At 43.9% G+C, this 21,328-nt stretch overlaps 1 protein-coding gene across 5 annotated transcripts in view; it reads left to right on the top strand.

The window, feature by feature from the left end:
• The window catches only part of aplf (aprataxin and PNKP like factor), a 74,447-nt gene extending 61,764 nt beyond the window's left edge, over positions 1-12,683 (top strand). For 3 of the 5 annotated variants that reach the window (XM_060899056.1, XM_060899055.1, XM_060899054.1), the window contains exons 10-11: positions 5,049-5,095; positions 12,036-12,683. In XM_060899056.1, coding sequence (XP_060755039.1) covers positions 5,049-5,095; positions 12,036-12,229 — 241 coding nt within the window. In that variant the 3' untranslated portion in view covers positions 12,230-12,683. Of the gene's footprint in view, positions 1-5,048; positions 5,100-12,035 lie in introns of all 5 variants that reach the window. The other 2 variants (XM_060899057.1, XM_060899058.1) reach the window with 2 other exon arrangements.
• The last annotated feature ends 8,645 nt before the right edge of the window (positions 12,684-21,328 follow it).

Below are 21,328 nucleotides of genomic sequence, written 5' to 3'. Positions count from 1 at the left end.
CTGAGTGAGAAACCAGAACGTCAAGGAAGTCGTAGCTCATCTGGCCTGCCATTAAAACAACCACGGCGACCAAAACATCAAACTGAAGTGTGACGATGTGAGAGAGGACCAACCTCCACGGCAAACTGTTTACAAAAGGAGAGTCAACAAAAGGACTAAATTTTGTTCCTCTAGGGAAGAAGATCGACCCAAAACATCGATCAGAACTGAATTCGCGTGATGAATGAGAGAGGAGATACAATTCTAGTTAGAAGTAAATGTATTAAGTTGACCTGATTACAAATTTGTTCGCAGAAAATTGACAATACAACAACCAGGTGTTGTGCAGAAGGTCGAGTTCTTTCAAATAAAACCATCAGAACTGAAATCCATCGAGAACTGAAGGAGGGAGGAGACATGATTTAACTGAAAATAAACAAAGTTGTAAACAAGCTGTTTACAACAGGAAAATCAACAAAGAAATGACCAAGTTTTGTTCCTCGAGTGAAGATCGACCCAAAACATCGATCAGAACTGGAATCAAGGGGGCGTCGTGGCTCAGGTGGCTAAGGCGCCATGCCATAAATCCGGGGACCCGGGTTCGATTCCGACCCGAGGTCATTTCCCGATCCCTCCCCGTCTCTCTCTCTCCCGATCATTTCCTGTCCTGTCTCTACACTGTCCTATCCAATAAAGGTGGAAAAGCCCCCCCAAAAAAAAAAATCTAAAAAAAGAACTGGAATCAAGTGAGAACTGCGAGAGGAGATGCAATTCTAGTGAAAAGTCTGAAAACTCGTTAAGTTGACCTAATTATCAGTTCATTAGCAAAAAATTGACAATACAACGACCAAGTGTTGTTTTAGAAGGCCGAGTTCTTTCAAATAAAACAATCAGAACTGAAATCCATCGGGAACTTAAAAAGGGTGGAGATACGATTTAACTGAAAATAAACAAAGTAGTAAACAAATTGTTTACAACAGGAAAATCAACAAAGAAAAGACCAAGTTTTGTTCCTCGAGTGAAGATCGACCCAAAACATCAATCAGAACTGGAATCAGGTGAGAAATCGGAGAGGAGATCCAATTCTAGTGAGAGGCTTGGAAAATTTGTTAATTTGGCCTAATTAGTAACTCGTTAGCAAAAAATATGACAAAACAACAACCAAGTTTTATGCAGAGTGATGAGTTCTTTCAAACAAAACAATCGGAACGGAAATCCGTGGAGAACTCCATGGAAATCTGTGATTTAGGAGGAGATGCAATTTAATTGAATTGTGGACGACGGATGGACGCCACGCCAACAGCTAATGGCCTTATGGACAGATGAGCTCAATATGTTTTGCATTAAATTTGGAGTTTGTAGATGGATGCTGTTCCGGTACAAGATAACGACGTGATGTATGATGTACGGCGACACAACATGCCTCGGACAGTCAAAAGATGGATGCTGTTCATCAGAAACAGTGAGAGCGAGAGAACATCCCTATACAAGTTATCTGATTGATATTGATGAGTAATCCAGTGGGAAATCGATCAGGAGAGAGAGAGAGAGAGAGAGAGAGCTAAATACTAAAAATATGTGAATATTAATCAAAATAATAGGCCGATGTTAGGCGTATCAGACGCTCACTGGCTGTACTGTGAAAATTGTCCATGCAGACACTCATCTAAGTTTCCAAACCTGTCATTGGTTAACTCTTGAATATTTTCTGTCGTGAACACTATCATTAATTAAAAATCGTATAATCTCTGCTTTCCAAAGAAATGAATCTGGTTAAGATCTGCTCAGTACTTTGGGAGTAACGGCAGGTTGAAGTCGGTACAACAGAGTAAAAACTCTGCTCACGGGACGTCGGGGAACTGCCGGTGCTTTTCTTTTTGAGTCACGGGAAAGCGGTCAGGCTCTCTCTCTCTCTCTCTCTCTCTCTCTGTCTCTCTCTGTCTCTCTCCTGATCGATTTCCCACTGGATTACTCATCAATATCAATCAGATAACTTGTATAGGGATGTTCTCTCGCTCTCACTGTTTCTGATGAAGGATTCAGCAAAATTTTCCCTCTGCTAGGTTTGACGTCCTGATTCACGAGAGACTTTGAAGTGAGTTTTCGTAGCTTTACCTACTTATTTTTTCAAATCAATCCGATTCCTGTAAATAAATAACTATTTTAGAATATAACTGGAGTTGTTTTAATGAAAAATATTGCGATCTTCGTGGTCAGAATGATATTTAAAAAAAACAGAAGTCAGAAACGCGAGTGTCAGTTTCAGTTGAGTTAATATGAATTGTTTATTGGATGTGGATCATACAGTTTTTTCGAGGTTCGCCTTGAAAGCTGTGAATATTAATCAAAATAATCATTAATATTCTTTCATATAAACACTAGTGGGCCCTACTTTTGAGAAATACAAAGGCCTACAGAGCACAAAGAGGGGATTTAGAAATAATCTTTTAGTACTTTTTACTGAGTGTACTGATTTAATGCTTTTACCTAATTAGCATAATTAATACTAATAAAATGCTAATTTGCTTAATTTCTCATCTCATTATCTCTAGCCGCTTTATCCTGTTCTACAGGGTCGCAGGCGAGCTGGAGCCTATCCCAGCTGACTACGGGCGAAAGGCGGGGTACACCCTGGACAAGTCGCCAGGTCATCACAGGGCTGACACATAGACACAGACAACCATTCACACTCACATTCACACCTACGCTCAATTTAGAGTCACCAGTTAACCTAACCTGCATGTCTTTGGACTGTGGGGGAAACCGGAGCACCCGGAGGAAACCCACGCGGACACGGGGAGAACATGCAAACTCCGCACAGAAAGGCCCTCGCCGGCCACGGGGCTCGAACCCGGACCTTCTTGCTGTGAGGCGACAGCGCTAACAACTACACCACCGTGCCGCCTTTGCTTAATTTCTCATCTCATCTCATTATCTCTAGCCGCTTTATCCTTCTACAGGGTCACAGGCAAGCTGGAGCCTATCCCAGCTGACTACGGGCGAAAGGCGGGGTACACCCTGGACAAGTCGCCAGGTCATCACAGGGCTGATACATAGACACAGACAACCATTCACACTCACATTCACACCTACGGTCAATTTAGAGTCACCAGTTAACCTAACCTGCATGTCTTTGGACTGTGGGGGAAACCGGAGCACCCGGAGGAAACCCACGCGGACACGGGGAGAACATGCAAACTCCACACAGAAAGGCCCTCGCCGGCCCCGGGGCTCGAACCCAGGACCTTCTTGCTGTGAGGCGACAGCGCTAACTAGACCCCGAAGCCGCCGCCAGGCGCCGCTAAAACCGCCATTTAGAATTTGAGCCGCCGCCAGCCAATAATTTTGTAAGCCAATTTGAGCCGCTATCTAATAAAATTTGGCTGAGCCACTAAGAATTGTGTACATCAAATAATGGGTTTATCCACATCATGAGCTACAAGAAAAGTGACACAAACATGATCAACTGTACACACTAGTAGTAACACAATAGAGACGTATAGGCATACACTGTAGAGATTTAGAACTGATATCACAGCACAGAGAGCCACCACAAGCTTGCCGTTGTGACTACCTGTCTGGCTTCCCGCCCCTCACACCGTTACCACGATACACTGGGGAACCCGGGAACCCACCCAGAGCATCAATCGACTCCGATATCGACGAGATGGCTGCATTCTTTGCCGCTGCTGAGGGAAAGTGTAAAGGTTTTTTTTTGTTTGTTTGTTTCACATACTTCGAGATTGATAAAAAAAAAAGTACTCCACCACTCTACTTTCATCATAGTAAGATAGCTGCCAGTCCTTCACTGGTCATTGCTAGTGAGAGTAGATAGCTAGATGCCTTCCTCGAACAATCCAGATTAGCTTATTATTAGCATTGAACTACAATCTTGCTAGATTTATATTTACAATGAAGTAAGAGACCAGGGGACCTGTGGTAATTTGCTATTTATTCCCCCCATTTGTTTGATCCGTTCGCCCGGATATATGCCACACAGTGACGTCCAGTATCAGTCATTTGTAGCCATAAACATTTTGGTGGCTGCAGCAGCCATTAAGGTTTTGGCTGAGTCAGCTAGCCAGCCAATAATTTCATCAGCCAGCCATTATCCTGAAAACAAACGGCTTCGGGGTCTAGCGCTAACCACTACACCACCGTGCCGCCTTTGCTTAATTTGTTTTTACTAATTTTTCAAACTTTGTATTCAGTATACAACCATCTATGTGCCGCCAATTTCCATGTAAACATCTTGGAAAATAAAAAGTTATTTAAAAAAACCATTTGATCTCATTGGTTAATGAGGCCCAATTTGGACCATGTGATCCTCAGACAGAATATTATGGCGGTTTTCTACAAATTAAGCCTTTTTTTTTTCAATCTCTGATTTGTAATATGTCAAGAACGGATACACATATTTTAATTCTGTAAAAAGGATGTTGTTCTGCATTCACTTCTGAATTCAGTGAGAGCAGTTTCAAGCAATTTGGATTGAATTTGAATTTTCACCTGATATCCATACTAAGGGGTTCGTTAAATCCGGCTTTAACTGTGAAATAAATTCCGCCGAACCGCGTGTTGGGTTACGTCGTGGTGCAGCAGTTATCACTGCCACCTCACAGCAAGAAGGTTCTGGAAGAAGGTTCTCCGCCTCACAGCAAGAAGGTTCTCTCGTGAGGAATTTGCGTCTTCTCTTCGTGGGTTTCTTCCATGTGCTCCAGTTTCATCCTCCAGTCCAAAGGCATGTGGATTCGGTCAACGACTCTAAATGACCTGAGTGTTTGTTTGTCTCGGTGATGGCCAGCGATCAGCTCCAGCTTCTTCAGCGACCCTGACGGATAAACTGCTTTAACACTGGTGAAAAAATCCAGCTGTCAAAACACTCCTCAGACTGGTCTGACCGACTGAATTACAAAGCGGACTGACTGAAAACCGTGAAAGACTTTTTTGTTCCTGCTTGTTAGCTCAGATTTTTCTCTCATACATATTGTTCCAGATGTTACCTAAAGTGCTTTTTCTTTTTTTTTCCCTAACATGCTTGTGTTTTTTGTTGCTTTTTTTCCCACCAGGAAGAATCCACTACACAAAAAAGAGTACAAGCACACTAAACCTCCAGGTTGGTATGTTCCCCCCTTTAAATCGCAGTCATTGAAACATATGACGTATTGTGACAAACACCAGACTCGGTGTTCAGTTGAAAAACAATCTTATTTAATCTGAATTTTATACGCGGCCAACTTAGACCGAGTACACTCATGTTCCAGGATGCTTTCCAAACTACGTCTGCCAAATGCGCACCAATGACGAGCTAAGTTGACCAAAACAAACAGGAGAGGAAAAAAAAAAGGAAAGGACGGCCACAGTGACGCAGCTCTTCAAACCGTCCTCTTTTTGTGACTCTCTCACTGGCTGTCTACTCGAGACACACTGAATAAAAGGACATTGAGCTCTCATTGATTAGGCAGCTTTTACAAGAAGGATCTGAGCAGCCTCTCAGGAGGAGGAGGACGGTTGTAATAACTCGCCTCTTTTATTCACACCCACCTAGTTTACTCTCTTCTCTTTGAAACGCGCATGATCGGATCGCGTCAGGACAAAACGGACTCGCTTCAGATACCCGATACAGAATACTCTGAATACATCTGCGGTAGATGCTGTTGTTGAATTCACAGACTTCTGGTCTTGGCAACAATTCCAACAGCAGCCTGAAAAATGGAAAAAATCAAGGGTCGTCTTAAATCGCCATCAATCCCGAGCAAGGATTTGTGATTAAAGGGGCAATTTGTATTTTTGAACACTCTTTGAGAGCAGGTGAATTGCTGTTGCGATGAAAACACTGACGAATCATCGCCATTGTCGTCTTCGTTTCTGCTCTGTATGGTTAAGCGACTCATCTCATCTCATTATCTCTAGCCGCTTTATCCTTCTACAGGGTCGCAGGCAAGCTGGAGCCTATCCCAGCTGACTATGGGCGAAAGGCGGGGTACACCCTGGACAAGTCGCCAGGTCATCACAGGGCTGACACATAGACACAGACAACCATTCACACTCACATTCATACCTACGGTCAATTTAGAGTCACCAGTTAACCTAACCTGCATGTCTTTGGACTGTGGGGGAAACCGGAGCACCCGGAGGAAACCCACGCGGACACGGGGAGAACATGCAAACTCCACACAGAAAGGCCCTCGCCGGCCCCGGGGCTCGAACCCAGGACCTTCTTGCTGTGAGGCGACAGCGCTAACCACTACACCACCGTGCCGCCCGGTTAAGCGACTCCTCCAGCTTAAAAAGAAGGGCTCGTTTCAGGGCCAGAAAACTGTACTTCGCTTATAAAACAAAGAACCTGTCCATAGCCATGTTTTTCGTACATAAAACGACGTACAACAGATTAAAACTTGAGACTCAAAACCATGAATGATAAGAATTACTTCATTTTAACTTGGATTTGTTAAGTAACAAATGCAGAACAGGGAAATGAAAGAATTTCTTTTTTATAGTCTTGACATTTTTCTGGCCCTGAAATTAGCGCTGCCTCCTGAGCCAGAACAGAGCTGCTCAGCTTGGTTGCCTTTGCTTAAACGTATTAACATTGGAGAAGACGTTTTCATTAATTTGTCTAAAGAAAAAGTAGTTGTGCATGATTTATATACAATGGTGCTTGAAAGTTTGTGAACCCTTTCAAATTTTCTATATTTCTGCATAAATATGACCTAAAACATCATCAGATTTTCACACAAGTCCTAAAAGTAGATAAAGAGAACCCAGTTAAACAAATGAGACAAAAATATTATACATGGTCATTTATTTATTGAGGAAGATGATCCAATATTACATATCTGTGAGGGGCAAAAGGATGTGAACCTTTGCTTTCAGTATCTGGTGTGACCCCCTTGTGCAACAATAACTGCAACTAAATGTTTCCGGTAACTGTTGATCAGTCCTGCACACCGGCTTGGAGGAATTTTAGCCCGTTCCTCTGTACAGAACAGCTTCAACTCTGGGATGTTGGTGGGTTTCCTCACATGAACTGATCGCTTCAGGTCCTTCCACAACATTTCGACTGGATTAAGGTCAGGACTTTGACTTGACCATTCCAAAACATTAACTTTATTCTTCTTTGGTAGAACGACTTGTGTGCTTAGGGTCGTTGTCTTGCTGCATGACCCACCTTCTCTTGAGATTCAGTTCATGGACAGATGTCCTGACATTTTCCTTTAGAATTCGCTGGTATAATTCAGAATTCATTGTTCCATCAATGATGGCAAGCCGTCCTGGCCCAGATGCAGCAAAACAGGCCTAAACCATGATACTACCACCACCATGTTTCACAGATGGGATAAGGTTCTTATGCTGGAATGCAGTGTTTTCATTTCTCCAAACATAACACTTCTTATTTAAACCAAAAAGTTCTATTTTGGTCTCATCTGTCCACAAAATACTTTTCCAGTAGCCTTCTGTCTTGTCCACATGATCTTTAGCAAACTGCAGATGAGCAGCAATGTTCTTTTTGGAGAGCAGTGGCTTTCTCCTTGCAACCCTGCCATGCACACCATTGTTGTTCAGCGTTCTCCTGATGGTGGACTCATGAACATTAACATTAGCCAATGTGAGAGAGGCCTTCAGTTGCTTAGAAGTTACCCTGAGGTCCTTTGTGACCTCACCGACAATTATATGCCTTGCTCTTGGAGTGATCTTTGTTGGTCGACCACTCCTGGGGAGGGTAACAATGGTCTTGAATTTCTTCTATTTGTACACAATCTGTCTGACTGTGGATTGGTGGAGTCCAAACTCTTTAGAGATGGTTTTGTAACCTTTTCCAGCCTGATGAGCATCAACAACGTTTTTTCTGAGGTCCTCAGAAATCTCCTTTGTTCGTGCCATGATGCACTTCCACAAACATGTGTTGTGAAGATCAGACCTTGATAGATCCCTGTTCTTTAAATAAAACAGGGTGCCCACTCACACCTGATTGTCATCCCATTGATTGAAAACATCTGACTCTAATTTCACCTTCAAATTAACTGCTAATCCTAGAGGTTCACATACTTTTGCCACTCACAGATATGTAATATTGGATCATTTTCCTCAATAAATAAATGACCAAGTATAATATTTTTGTCTCATTTGTTTAACTGGGTTCTCTTTATCTACTTTTAGGACTTGTGTGAAAATCTGATGATGTTTTAGGTCATATTTATGCAGAAATATAGAAAATTCTAAAGGGTTCACAAACTTTCAAGCACCACTGTACAGTATGTCACACATTTAGAAGTTTATATAAGAATATTTAGATTTAATTCCTGCCCCCCCCCAAAAAAAAACATGGGTTCATGTCAAATCATCAGTAATGCAATCCAGGTACGTCTGTAATACAGAAATATCTGATTAATACAGTTCTGGAAACACTTTGCAAGATTACTTACTGCCGCGTTAAGATGTGCATTTTCTTGACAAATGAATGCTTGGTCCAAAAATATTACCACAAATGAATTTCATGTTTTGCAGTCATGTTTATTATTCTTAGCTGCCTTAGCGCCAGTGTTTTAGTCACTGATGGTGCACTCATTTATTTATTTATTTGTTTGTTTGTTGATTGATTATTGGTTAAACCATGTCCAGCTGTTCGCGTTTGGCTGACGAAGTTGAAGTGCTCATTCCACCACTTTTGCTTTCTGTAAGAAATCTTCAGTCTGCGTGCGAGCATTCATTTAAATGTTGGCACCTTGCTTGGACATGTTGTGCTCACACACACACACACACACACACACACACACACACACACACACACACACACACACAATTTCTTGATGTTAGGGAAACAGCTTTATTTTGTGTGTGGGGGGGGGTGCACAAAGTTTCTGGTGAAAAAAGCTGAATTTTCACGAATCTCGCACACAAATATTATAATCAGGGCTTTGAACCGGTTCAAGGAATGAAAACGAAAACCGGGAACTTTTTCTATTTCACATGGAACAGAAACGAAACCAGAAACTTTATTATTTTTTATGTTCCGGAACAGAAACGCTTATTAAAAATAATGGTAACTGGTTAATACCGTTTTTTATTTCGTTCCTCAAAGTTTCCATAGCCTACAAATAAGTCATTCTTCTCCTGCGCAAGTTTCTATGACCCACTGGGGTTCACTTCCTGTGTGACGTTCGCTGACTGAATGGAGAGAGCGGGAGGGTGGACTACTATCACGTCTCCACATCTTAAATAAGAGGTAAATATTGCAGTCTATCGTTATTCAAAAACGTCAATTTCAAACACGATATCAATATATTTGTCCACGTTAATGAGAGGCTCGCGAACATTAAATGACGTTAACCTCTGTTAGCCTATCAATGCATACAGGGCTTTCCACTAAGGCTCATACTAGCCAGCCATGACAAATAAGTAGCCAGCCGGGGGTGTTAAACACAAAATAAACTCCGCCGAGTGCGCGCGCGCACACACTACTGCCTCCGCCGAGTGCGCGCACGCGTACACTGCATGTCGGGGCTGCGGATCAGCGAAGTCGGCGGGGAATTTGTGGTTATTATCGGTACAAACAGCGCGAATCACAACTTAAATGAGTGCGGTTCAGTTTGACATTGTCAGTCCATTAGATAAACATTTAATTTTATTAAAATCGAAAATTAATATTTAGAACCTGTGGGCTACAAAAATAAGTCATTAAAGTAGCCGGCTGGACTTAATTGTGTGCCGGCTGTATGGCCGGCAGCCGGCGCTTGTGGAAAGCCCTGTATAGGGCCTGACTAGCCTTTGGTAACACACTAAACGAATTATCTTTCATTTTTGGAACTTTTTCTGTTTGTGTAGATGGGAAGACATACTGAGAATCCAAATCGCCAACATTTGAAATAATAATTGTTTTGAATTATTTCTTGTCTTATTTAATGAAGGTTGTAATAGAATTAGCCTACATTTGGCTTAAGCTGGATGAGACAGAGACATAATTTTATAGCCATTTGTTAAACAGCTGACAGGGAACGTAATTAACCATTCCGGGAACGAAATTTTTTTGTTCTAACCGGTTCGGGAACGTCTATTTAATGGTGGAACCCCAAACCGGAAACGTTAAAATTCCGTTTCTGTTCGGAACGAACCAATAGGAAAAAAATTCTGGTTCAAAGCCCTGATTATAATCCATGTATCAGCTGTCTTACCTGCATAACCTTTCAACAGGCTGGTTTTCAAATAGCAGAAGTTTCACCATTCTTATGTTCATACACGAGACAAAAGAGACTTGTTTATGTTTCTTCACTGGCCTCTTTTCCAGGATTTTTCAGAAGGCAGCATGATATTTAACAGTTATTCCATGAAATTGAGTCATACATGAGCTGATAGCCGACGAGCCGCGTAGCACCGAGTTGTCTATCAACCATGTACGATAAGATTGAGTGGAATAACTGTTTTATTCTATCCATATTCACTGGATTTTGAGAACCAGAGCATTTTTTTTTTTTTGCAAATTCGCTAAATAAAAACTTTATACAAAACGTCTGACAAAATCATTTCTGCTTAGAATGTAAACAAACCGGAAAAATGACAGGAACGATTTGTGAAAAATGCGATAATAATAATTCTTGAAAAATAAAAAAAGATATGTTCTTACCATCAAATATTTGTATTCCGTATTTTGTTGCTTTTTTTAATTTTATGTGGTTTTGTTTTCGAGTAGAGTTTTTATTTCATCCTCGGTTGGTTCAGCAACACGCTCCACCACTTTGTTTTCCTCTACTCATGGTATATGAGCTGATATTCTAGGAGTAGAGTAGCCAATCAGAGCACGCGATCGCTCATATCCAGTGAATGTGGATGGAATAATTTCAGATATCTCGACTACATTTACTTCTGCATTTGTTTAGCTGACCTTTGCCTAGATTTAAAGCTAGACGGCCTTTCGATTTAATAAAATCGGTGAAATTTAGTTCCTTCTGAAATGTGGTCATTGTGATATATGTTTATTTCTGTAATATCTCACAAAATATCAGGCCATTCTGTTCTGTGGCTGGGAAGTTATTTAATTTGAGGGGATTAAAGCAAATAATGTGCATGAAATCGCTCGCTTCGTGCAGTCAAGCAGACAGAGGAAGTCCGTGTGTGTGCGCATGCGCAGGTTTAGCTTTGACCGTGCACTGACAGTTCCATCATTCTGTCGCTAAATGAACAGCTGATCACACCGAGGTGCTCGCTGAGCGCCGATATTTATTCGTTTGATATTTCCTGCGTTTCCTTTCCTTCGTATATAACAACGTCTTCCCACTTTCCGTTACTGTAGTCGGTCTTTCACGTTTCATTCGCACGCTCACGTCCTCCATTTTTCTCTCCTGTTTCAGATTTGTATCCCACAATGCCTTGCGTGAACAGGGAAAGCCCACCATGTCATGCATGATGTAGTATCTTGAATTGGGTCACGGTAAAGCAGGAAAAAATAGCGGAGAATTTAGGGCCACATGGCCTTAAATTCATTAATTGTTCTATTAAAAAATCCTAATAAAATTGGAAGTCCGTAATTCTATATTTAATTTTTTTACAAATTCAGTAAATAAAAACTTTATACAAAATGTCCGACAAAATAATTTCCACATAGAATGTAAACAAACCGGCAAAATGATAGGAGCAATTTGTGAAAAATGCGATAATAATAATAATTCTTGAAAAATAAAACAATACGTTCTTACCATCAAATACTTTTAGTCCATATTTTGTTGCTTTTTGTCTTTTGTATTTTTGGGGTTTTGTTTTCGAGTAGTTTTTATTTCGTCCTCGGTTGGTTCAGCAACACTCTTCACCATTTTGTTTTTCTCTACTCACGGTATATGAGCTGATATCCTAGTAGTAGAGTAGCTAATCAGAGCGCGCGGTTGTTCATATCCAGCGATTGTGGATAGAATAATTATAGATACACCGATTAAAACAAATCCGTTCAGTGAAACGCATCAATTAGCATGATGATAACCACCACATGCACGTTTTTGTTCTTTAACATGAGTTAGCCTGTGTATAAGATGGCAGTTTAACTTCTCTTAAATTTCCCCGCTGTCCAGCACCTGTTAAAGACGATAACGATGATGAAGATGAAGACCAATACGAGAACAGCTTCATTAATGATGACAGCGAGGAAGAGGACGAGGACATGGATGAGGATTCCGACTACGTTCCCGAGTCAGATGACGATGAGAAAGAGGACATTAAACAGCTGCAGACGGAGGCCAAAGCTTTTCTCCAGAGGAAGAAATAACTGGAAAACTGAAATTTATGGTCTTAGAGAGCACTATTGAATTCCAAGCTAGTCTAATCTTCTGGGTCTGAAGATGCTGATTATGTAAGTTATTTCAGGGTGGAGGTGTGGTGTGGAACATCTGCAGGAACAGGAATGTTGGGCATCATGTCAGTATCATTACAGTTGAATGTATTTTCCAAAGATTCCAGGTTTCCAGCATTACTGAGCAATACACAGCCTTTGGGTTTCATGTTGGTCTGTGCAGCACCTGGCCTCTGGAATGACACAAACGCAGGGATAATTTTAATCTGGCGCTTCATGTCATTGTTGATTTTGAATGTTTTTCAATGTTCTTGCAGACTAACAAATTTTTAAGATATTTGTGGCCTTAAAGTCCACAACATGATTGCATTTCGAGCCATTTTTTCATTATGTTTCAGGCAATACTTGTTGTAAAACCCTTTTTTTTTAAACGAATGTTCCTGTTATTTGTTATTTTAGTAAACTTTCATGCCAGCAATGTTCACAGTATACCTGTATTTTATTTACAATCTCCCGAGGTGTAATTGAAAAACTTTATGCACCTTTTTAGAAGTATTTTGCTACATTTACATATAGGGTATTTAATATCAGAGGTGGACAGTAACGAAGTACATTTACTCGAGTACTGTACTTAAGTACACTTTTTGAGTATTTGTACTTTACTTGAGTATTATTTTTTTTGGAAACTTATGACTTTAACTTCACTACATTTGAAAGACAAATATCGTACTTTTCACTCCATGACATTTCTATCAAGGTCCTCGTTACTCGTTACCATGAAGCAGCTTTGAAAGTGGATGTTTTTTCTTTTCTAAAACGTAATGGGTTTTTTTTCCCCAGGTGACACTGAGACAGCTGATCAGTAATCACTAGGGTCACATCACGTCTATAGACTGTATAAAATCAAGTTCAGTGATTTCTCAGCAGCATTATTTAACACGATCAGTCGATGGCAGAATGGAAGGAGGCGGTTTTTCCTGGGAATGCACACACTCATGGCCCATGAACCCATGTTTCAGTTTTCTGAAAGGATTAAAGATTTGTTTCGTTTTAAATGTTTGCTTTATTTGCCAAAAACGAACCACATCACGGCCTACAAAAACTCGCCATCCAACCTGCGGAAGCATATTGAGGTATATAAACATTTTATTCCAAGAGAAAGCTTGCAACAAAGTTGTCTGTGCTCTTAGAGCTAGCGATAATGTTGCAAACGTAGCTATGAAGTCTGGTTAGTCAAATGACTTTCTATCGATTTGCACGCCAAGTTGCTGTAGCCTTGTCCACGCCTAACGTTAACACATAGCTAGTTAACATGGATGCTGTAAGTTAGCATGTAAAAATGGAGTTATGCTAACATGAATAACATTAATTTATTTGAAGTCCTTTCAGAAATATGTTTTAGCTTAATCTTGCTAAATGAACAGAATGTAGAAATCTTTTTCAAGTTTGAAAAGAGTTTGCTAGCATGTCAGGTGGAGTTTCACTGACTAGCTAGCTTAACGTTAAACCACCATGATGGCACAACATGCATTCATTTTGTGAATTCACATTTCTGTCTTTGGTCACAGTGTTAGGTTTTGTAAGCATTGTGGCAATAATACAACAATGTGTTGACAGAAAATGTACTTTTAATACTTAAGTATTTTTAAAAGCAAGTACTTCAGTATGTTAACTTAAGTAAAAATTTGACTGGACAACTTTCACTTGTCACCGCTTCGGGCTGAGCCCAGCCGGGCCCCATGGGCAAAGGCCCGGCCACCGAGCGCTTGTATACGAGCCTCAACCCTGGGCCTGGCTCCAGGGTGGGGCCCCGGCTGCGCCATACCAGGTGACGTCACGGTCCTTGATCGATTGTTATCCATAAGGGGTTTTGGTGAACTGCTCTTAGTCTGGCCTGTCACTTAGGACCTGTCTGCCTTGGGAGACCCTAACAAGGGCATAATGCCCCCGACAACATAGCTCCCAGGATCATTCAAGCACACAAACCCCTCCACCACAATAAGGTGGCAGTTCTAGGAGCGGTGACGTGAGCCCGACCTCCTGTGGGTTCACCACCCACAGAGGTAGCCATAGGGGATTGGTGCAGTGTGGATTGAGCGGCAGTCGAAGGCAGGGGCCTCGACGACCTGATCCCCGAACACAGCAGCTAGCTGTTGGGACATGGAATGTCACTTCACTGGGGGAGAAAGAGCCTGAGCTTGTGCGGGAGGTTGAGAGGTACCGGCTAGAGATAGTCGGGCTTGCCTCCACGCACAGCTTGGGCTCCGGAACCCAACTCCTCGAGAGGGGCTGGACTCTCCACTTCTCTGGAGTCGCCCATTGTGAACGGCGGCGGGCTGGTGTGGGCTTGCTTATAGCTCCCCAGCTCAGCCGCCATGTGTTGGAGTTTACCCCAGTGAACGAGAGGGTCGCCTCTCTGCGCCTTCGGATTGGGCTCTTGCTGTTGTTTGTGCCTACGGGCCGAATAGCAGTATAGAGTATCCGGCCTTCTTGGAGCCCCTGGGAGAGGTACTGAGAGGTGCTCAGACTGGGGACTCCATTGTTCTACTGGGGGACTTCAACGCTCACGTGGGTGACGACAGTGATACCTGGAGGGGCGTGATTGGGAGGAACGGCCTCCCCGGTCTGAACCCAAGTGGTGTTTTGTTATTGGACTTTTGTGCTAGTCACGATTTGTCCATAACGAACACCATGTTCGAGCATAGGGGTGTCCATAAGTGCACGTGGCACCAGGACACCTTAGGTTGGAGGTCGATGATCGACTTTGTTGTCATTTCATCGGATCTCCGGCCCTATGTCTTGGACACTTGGGTGAAGAGAGGGGCTGAGCTGTCAACTGATCATCACCTGGTGGTGAGTTGGATCCACTGGCGGAGGAGGAAGCCGGACAGACCTGGCAGGCCCAAACGTATGGTGAGGGTCTGCTGGGAATGTCTGGCCAAGCACTCTGTCGGGAAGGTCTTTAACTCCCACCTCCGGGAGAGCTTCTCCCAGCTTCCAAGGGAGGCGGGGGACATTGGGGGGACAAGGGAGTCCCTGCTTGTACTCAGTGCAATATGTATACTGTTCCTACTTATTCAGGTGACATTGGGCATACCTAACCACCTGCTTTTTCTTTCCCTCCCCCCCCAAAATCTGTCCCTCTGAGTTACATGGAGTCAACAGAAAATCTTTTGGTGGAGAGGGTGGAGACCTCGACTGGCTCTCGTAGCCTGCAGGGAATTGGCCATCAGACATTCTGTCGCATGTCCCAGACCCGGTGAAACGTAACTGAATTGTCTTGGCCAGCCCTAAGGGTCCCATCTGCATCTCATCATTGCTGAGGAGTGTGCTCCCATCTAGCATCCAGCCAGAGCTGGTCATGATATTTTTTAACCATATTAACGTGCCATTGTTGTGTGTTATGCCTGATGTCAAGAGACTCGTCTCTGCGAGCCTACCACACAGATTTAATACTTGTGTCATTTTTAGGGCATACCTAACAATCTGTGTTTTCTTTCTCTCTCTTTCTTCCCCCCCCCATCTGTCCCTCTGAGTTACATGTTGGTCCTGGGATTGAGATGCTGGCCTCTTCTGCCCCTCGGACTTGCTTGATCCATCCTGGTGCCCTGTGTCTGGTTGGAGTTTTATCGCATCGCTCCTGTGGAGGACGGCCCCATGAGGACAGTTGAGGGTTATACCTAGAGGATGCTCTGGATTCTTAAAGTAATGCTTTTATGGCTGAGGACTACAGTTGACTTGCTAACTTTAGGACTGCAATTGTCATGAACAGTTTTGCACTCAAGTTTCCATCAATGAAGAGTTATAACATCAATGAAACTGTCTTCATGTTAAAACTGTTAATGTTATAGTCATGCTGTCTGTTGTTGCCCAAATGAGGATGGGTTCCCTTTTGAGTCTGGTTCCTCTCGAGGTTTCTTCCTCATGTCGTCTGAGGGAGTTTTTCCTTGCCACTGTCGCCACAGGCTTGCTCATTTGGGATAGATTAAGGACAAAATTAGCTCATGTTTTAAGTCGTTCAAATTCTGTAAAGCTGCTTTGCGACAATGTTTATTGTTAAAAGCGCTATACAAATAAACTTGACTTGACTTGACATTGAGTGGACCATGTTCTCTGCCTCTATTGTTGATGCGGCTGTTCGGAGCTGTGGCCGCAAGGTCTCCGGTGCCTGTCGTGGTGGCAATCCCTGAACCCGGTGGTGGACACCGGAAGTAAGGCATGCCGTCAAGCTAAAGAAGGAGTCCTATCGGGCCATGTTGGCCTCCGGGACTCCTGAGGCAGCTGACGGGTATCGGCAGGCCAGGCGTGCCACAGCTCGGGCAGTTGTGGAGACAAAAACTCGGAACTGGGAGGAGTTCGGTGAGGCCATGGAGGACTATTGGCCGGCCTTGAAGAAATTCTGGCAAACTGTCCGGCACCTCAGGAGGGGGAAGCAGTACTCTGCCAACACTGTTTACAGTGTGGGTGGGGAGCTGTTGACCTCGACTGGGGACATTGTCAGGCGGTGGAAGGAATACTTTGAGGATCTCCTCAATCCCACCATCACGTCTTCCATTGAGGAAGTGGAGGCTGATGACTCAGAGGTGGACTCGTCCATTACCCAAGCCGAAGTCACTGAGGTGGTTTGCAAGCTCCTCGGTGGCAAGGCACCGGGGGTGGATGAGATCCACCCCAAGTATCTCAAGTCTCTGGATGTTGTGGGGCTGTCTTGGCTGACACGCCTCTGCAACATCGCGTGGCGGTCGGGGACAGTGCCTCTGGAGTGGCAGACTGGGGTGGTGGTCCCTCTTTTTAAGAAAGGGGACCGGAGAGTGTGCTCCAATTATAGGGGAATCACACTTCTCAGCCTCCCAGGGAAGGTTTACTCCAGGGTACTGGAGAGGAGAATTCGGCCAATAGTCTAACCCCGGATCCAGGAGGAACAATGCGGTTTTCATCCTGGTTGTGGAACACTGGACCAGCTCTATACTCTTCATAGGGTGCTCGAGGGTTCATGGGAGTTTGCCCAACCAGTCCACATGTGCTTTGTGGATCTGGAGAAGGCATTCGACCGTGTCCCTCGTGGTATTCTGTGGAGGGTGCTTCGGGAGTATGGGGTTCGGGGCTCTTTGCTAAGGGCTGTCCGGTCCCTGTACGAACGGAGCAGGAGTCTGGTTCGCATTGCCAGCAGTAAGTCAGACCTGTTCCCAGTGCATGTTGGACTCCGGCAGGGCTGCCCTTTGTCACTGGTTCTGTTCATAACCTTTATGGACAGAATTTCTAGGCGCAGCCAGGGGCCGGAAGGAATCCTGTTTGGGAACCACAGGATTTCATCTCTGCTTTTTGCAGATGATGTTGTCCTGTTGGCTTCTTCAAACCAGGACCTTCAGCATGCACTGGGGCGGTTTGCAATCGAGTGTGAAGCGGCTGGGATGAGAATCAGCACCTCCAAGTCAAAGGCCATGGTTCTGGACCGGAAAAGGGTGGCTTGCCCTCTCCAGGTTGGTGGAGAAGTCCTGCCTCAAGTGGAGGAGTTTAAGTATCTCGGGATCTTGTTCACGAGTGAGGGAAGGATAGAGCGTGAGGTCGACAGGCGGATCAGTGCGGCCTCCACAGTGATACGGTCACTTTACTGGTCCGTCGTGGTGAAGAAGGAGCTGAGCCAAAAGGCGAAGCTCTCGATTTACCGGTCGATCTACGTTCCGACTCTCACCTATGGTCATGAGCTTTGGGTAATGACCGAAAGAACAAGATCGCGGATACAAGCGGCCGAAATGAGTTTCCTTCGCAGGGTGGCTGGGCACTCCCTTAGAGAGAGGGTGAGAAGCACAGTCACTCAGGAGGAGCTCGGAGTAGAGCTGCTGCTCCTCCACATCGAGAGGAATCAGCTGAGGTGGCTCGGGCATCTCTTTCGGATGCCTCCTGGATGCCTCCCTGGGGAGGTGTTCCAGGCATGTCCCCTGGGTGGAGGCCCCGGGGAAGACCCAGGACACGCTGGAGGGACTATGTCTCTCGGCTGGCCTGGGAATGCCTCGGTGTTCTTCCCGAGGAGCTGGCCGAGGCGTCTGGGGAAAGGGAAGTTTGGGCTTCCATGCTCAGACTGCTGCCTCCGCGACCCGGCCCCGGATAAGTGGAAGAAGACGAGACGAGACTTTCACTTGTATCGGAGTAACATTTGACCAGTGGGATCTGTACTTTGACTTTAGTAATGAAGTTGGGTACTCTGTCCACCTCTGTTTAATATAGAGCATCAACAACACTATGCTACAATACTATTCGCAATATAAACTACAAAATGCTGCAGAAATGCAAATTAGCACAAACTGAAACTGAAAAATACACAGGATCCATTTTCTTTTTAACATGACAAGATTTAATCTTCATTCATTGTTGCAATATACAATACAGTAAATTTATTGAACAGAAACTTGTAACATACAGTACATTTCAGCTTACAGCATTTGGACAGTTTCACTGACATTTGTGTCTGACATAAAAATTGAAATTTATGGACTAAGTTGATACCTAAGAAGATTTTTATGGGTAACATCTGTTTCAGAATACTAAAAACATATAAATAGAAACAGTAATCATTCAAATATGTTGTTTCATTCATACGATGTGTCAAATTTTGATTTTCGCCATTGCTGAGGCAGCCATCTTGGATTTTTGCTTGGCTCATTGGCTAATTTTGAAGAGTACTCCAAGATGAATGTTCTTGCCAAGTTTCATGCTTGTATCATCATTTGAATGATTTATATGACTGACCTACCATGATAGTCTAAGGGGGCACAAAAAGAAAAGAAAAATCTTTTAGTTGCTTTCGCTGATATCGAGGTGCAGTAACTGAAAGAAAAAAAAAACTCTGTGACCTAGAGCCTTATATAAAACCAAATACTTATATAACAAATGACTTTACTGGTCAGACGGTGTCCATGAACTAAAGATATTACAGAAAAAGGGGGCCATTGTATAGCATCAGTATGAATATTGCTAATGCCTTGAGGTATGCAATTTAACTTTTACTTAACAGAATTCATCTCATCTCATTATCTCTAGCCGTTTTATCCTGTTCTACAGGGTCGCAGGCAATCTGGAGCCTATCCCAGCTGACTACGGGCGAAAGGCGGGGTACACCCTGGACAAGTCGCCAGGTCATCACAGGGCTGACACATAGACACAGACAACCATTCACACTCACATTCACGGTCAATTTAGAGTCACCAGTTAACCTAACCTGCATGTCTTTGAGCTGTGGAGGAAACCGGAGCACCCGGAGGAAACCCACGTGGACACGGGGAGAACATGCAAACTCCGCACAGAAAGGCCCTCTCCAGCCATGGGGCTCGAACCTGGACCTTCTTGCTGTGAGACGACAGTGCTAACCACTACACCACTGTGCCACCGCTTAACAGAATTAAGAGGTATAAACTTAATTGCTACTGAGGAGTTGTTAATACCTCCATCACGATATATAAACACAATCTACCTCGTAATTACCCTGTAGGTTGTCTATTTTCAAGAAAAGCAGCAGCCTCGGCGGGGGTTTTAAACTCGTACCTGGCTCCGTCAACGATCACCTGGAGCTTAGTGGGGAAGAGTAAGCTGAAGTGGTAACCGGTTCTCTTCAGCTGGGCTTTGATGGGGGTGAATAGGGCTCTCTTCCTGGCTACCTCAGCACTGTAGTCTGTATATATGTGGATCTCTGATCCTCTGTAAGACGGGGGGGCTTTCTCTCAGGTAAGTTGCGTTATTCGCTGTTTCGTCTGGAAGTGGTCAATGCAGGCTATAAAGGGGCGAGGGGCGCCGTCCTGTCTCCTCTGGGCAGCCACCCTATATGCCCTGTCTACGGTCAAGGGCCAGGGGAAGGTGTCGATGCCAAACATCTCTCCCAGGCAGGTTTCAATGAAAGAGGTCGGATGGGTGCCCACGGCTTTCTCCGGTATACCTATTATGTGGATGTTGCATCTCCTGGATCTATTATCGAGGTTGTCGGTCTTAAACTTCAGCTGCTCATTTCCCTTCAGGAGGCTACTAACTGTAGCTTCTAGTTTAGATATTCTACCCTCAAAGTCGTTCAGTGACGTTTCAATAGCCTGGATTGACTAGTCATGTTTCACAATTGTGGCATAGTTGGAGGAAATTTGCGCTGTCAGTTTTGCGATAATTCGCTCTTCCATGCCAGTGAGCAGCTTCTCTATGTCAGCCAGGGAGACTGCCGATTTGCTGTCCTCGTTGTGTGTGAGGTCGCTGCTAGCTGTTAGCTCAGATGCTAATTTGTCATCATGTCCGTCCTCGTTCCCATTTTTGGCTTTTTTTACCTCCATTTGTGCCCATGCTGAACTGAATATGATGGGCGTCAGTTTGAAGTCAGTTTTGAAAGCGAGCTCACCAAATTTTAGCGAGTGAATGATATCGTAATTCTCAAATAAATGTCAAATGGCGACAGAGCCCTCCCGGCTTGCTGTTTACTCCGCCATCCGCCACACCGGAAGTCCGTAGCCATTTTTTAAATTTCATTGATTCAAATAATCATAAATTTATATCGTGATGTATCCTAACCTGGAGAAGCCATGATGTACTGGTTAGAGAAACAGCTTTGGGACCAAAAGGTTGATGGTTCAATTCCCTGGACCAGCAGGATTGGCTGAAGTGCCCTTGAGCAAGGCACCTAACCCCCAACTGCTCCTCAGGCTGCTCTGGGTACATTGTACATCACTTTGAATAAGAGTATCTGCTAAATGCCTGTAATGTAATATCGTGACATACCTATTCATTACAGTTGTGAGCTTGTTGCTAAGAACAAGAAGGTAAACTTGTTTTTTTCCCCAATTTGTAGGTTGAAAATGATGCAATTCTGGGGGCGTCGTGGCTCAGGTGGATAAGCCACCATATCATAAATCCGGGGACCCGGGTTCGATTCCGGCCCGAGGTCGTTTCCCGATCCCTCCCCGTCTCTCTCTCCCACTCATTTCCTGTCTCTACACTGTCCTATCCAATAAAGGTGCAAAAATCCCCCCAAAAAATCTAAAAAGAAAATGATACAATTCTGAGCTCGAACTTCCTGCTTCCTTTTATTAAAAATGAAAACGTTAA

Source organism: Neoarius graeffei, chromosome 18 (genome assembly GCF_027579695.1).
Source record: "Neoarius graeffei isolate fNeoGra1 chromosome 18, fNeoGra1.pri, whole genome shotgun sequence".
In the NCBI taxonomy this organism is placed as follows: Eukaryota; Metazoa; Chordata; class Actinopteri; order Siluriformes; family Ariidae; genus Neoarius; species Neoarius graeffei.
Note: the sequence above shows the minus strand (reverse complement) of the source record. Positions and strands in the feature narration are given on the sequence as shown.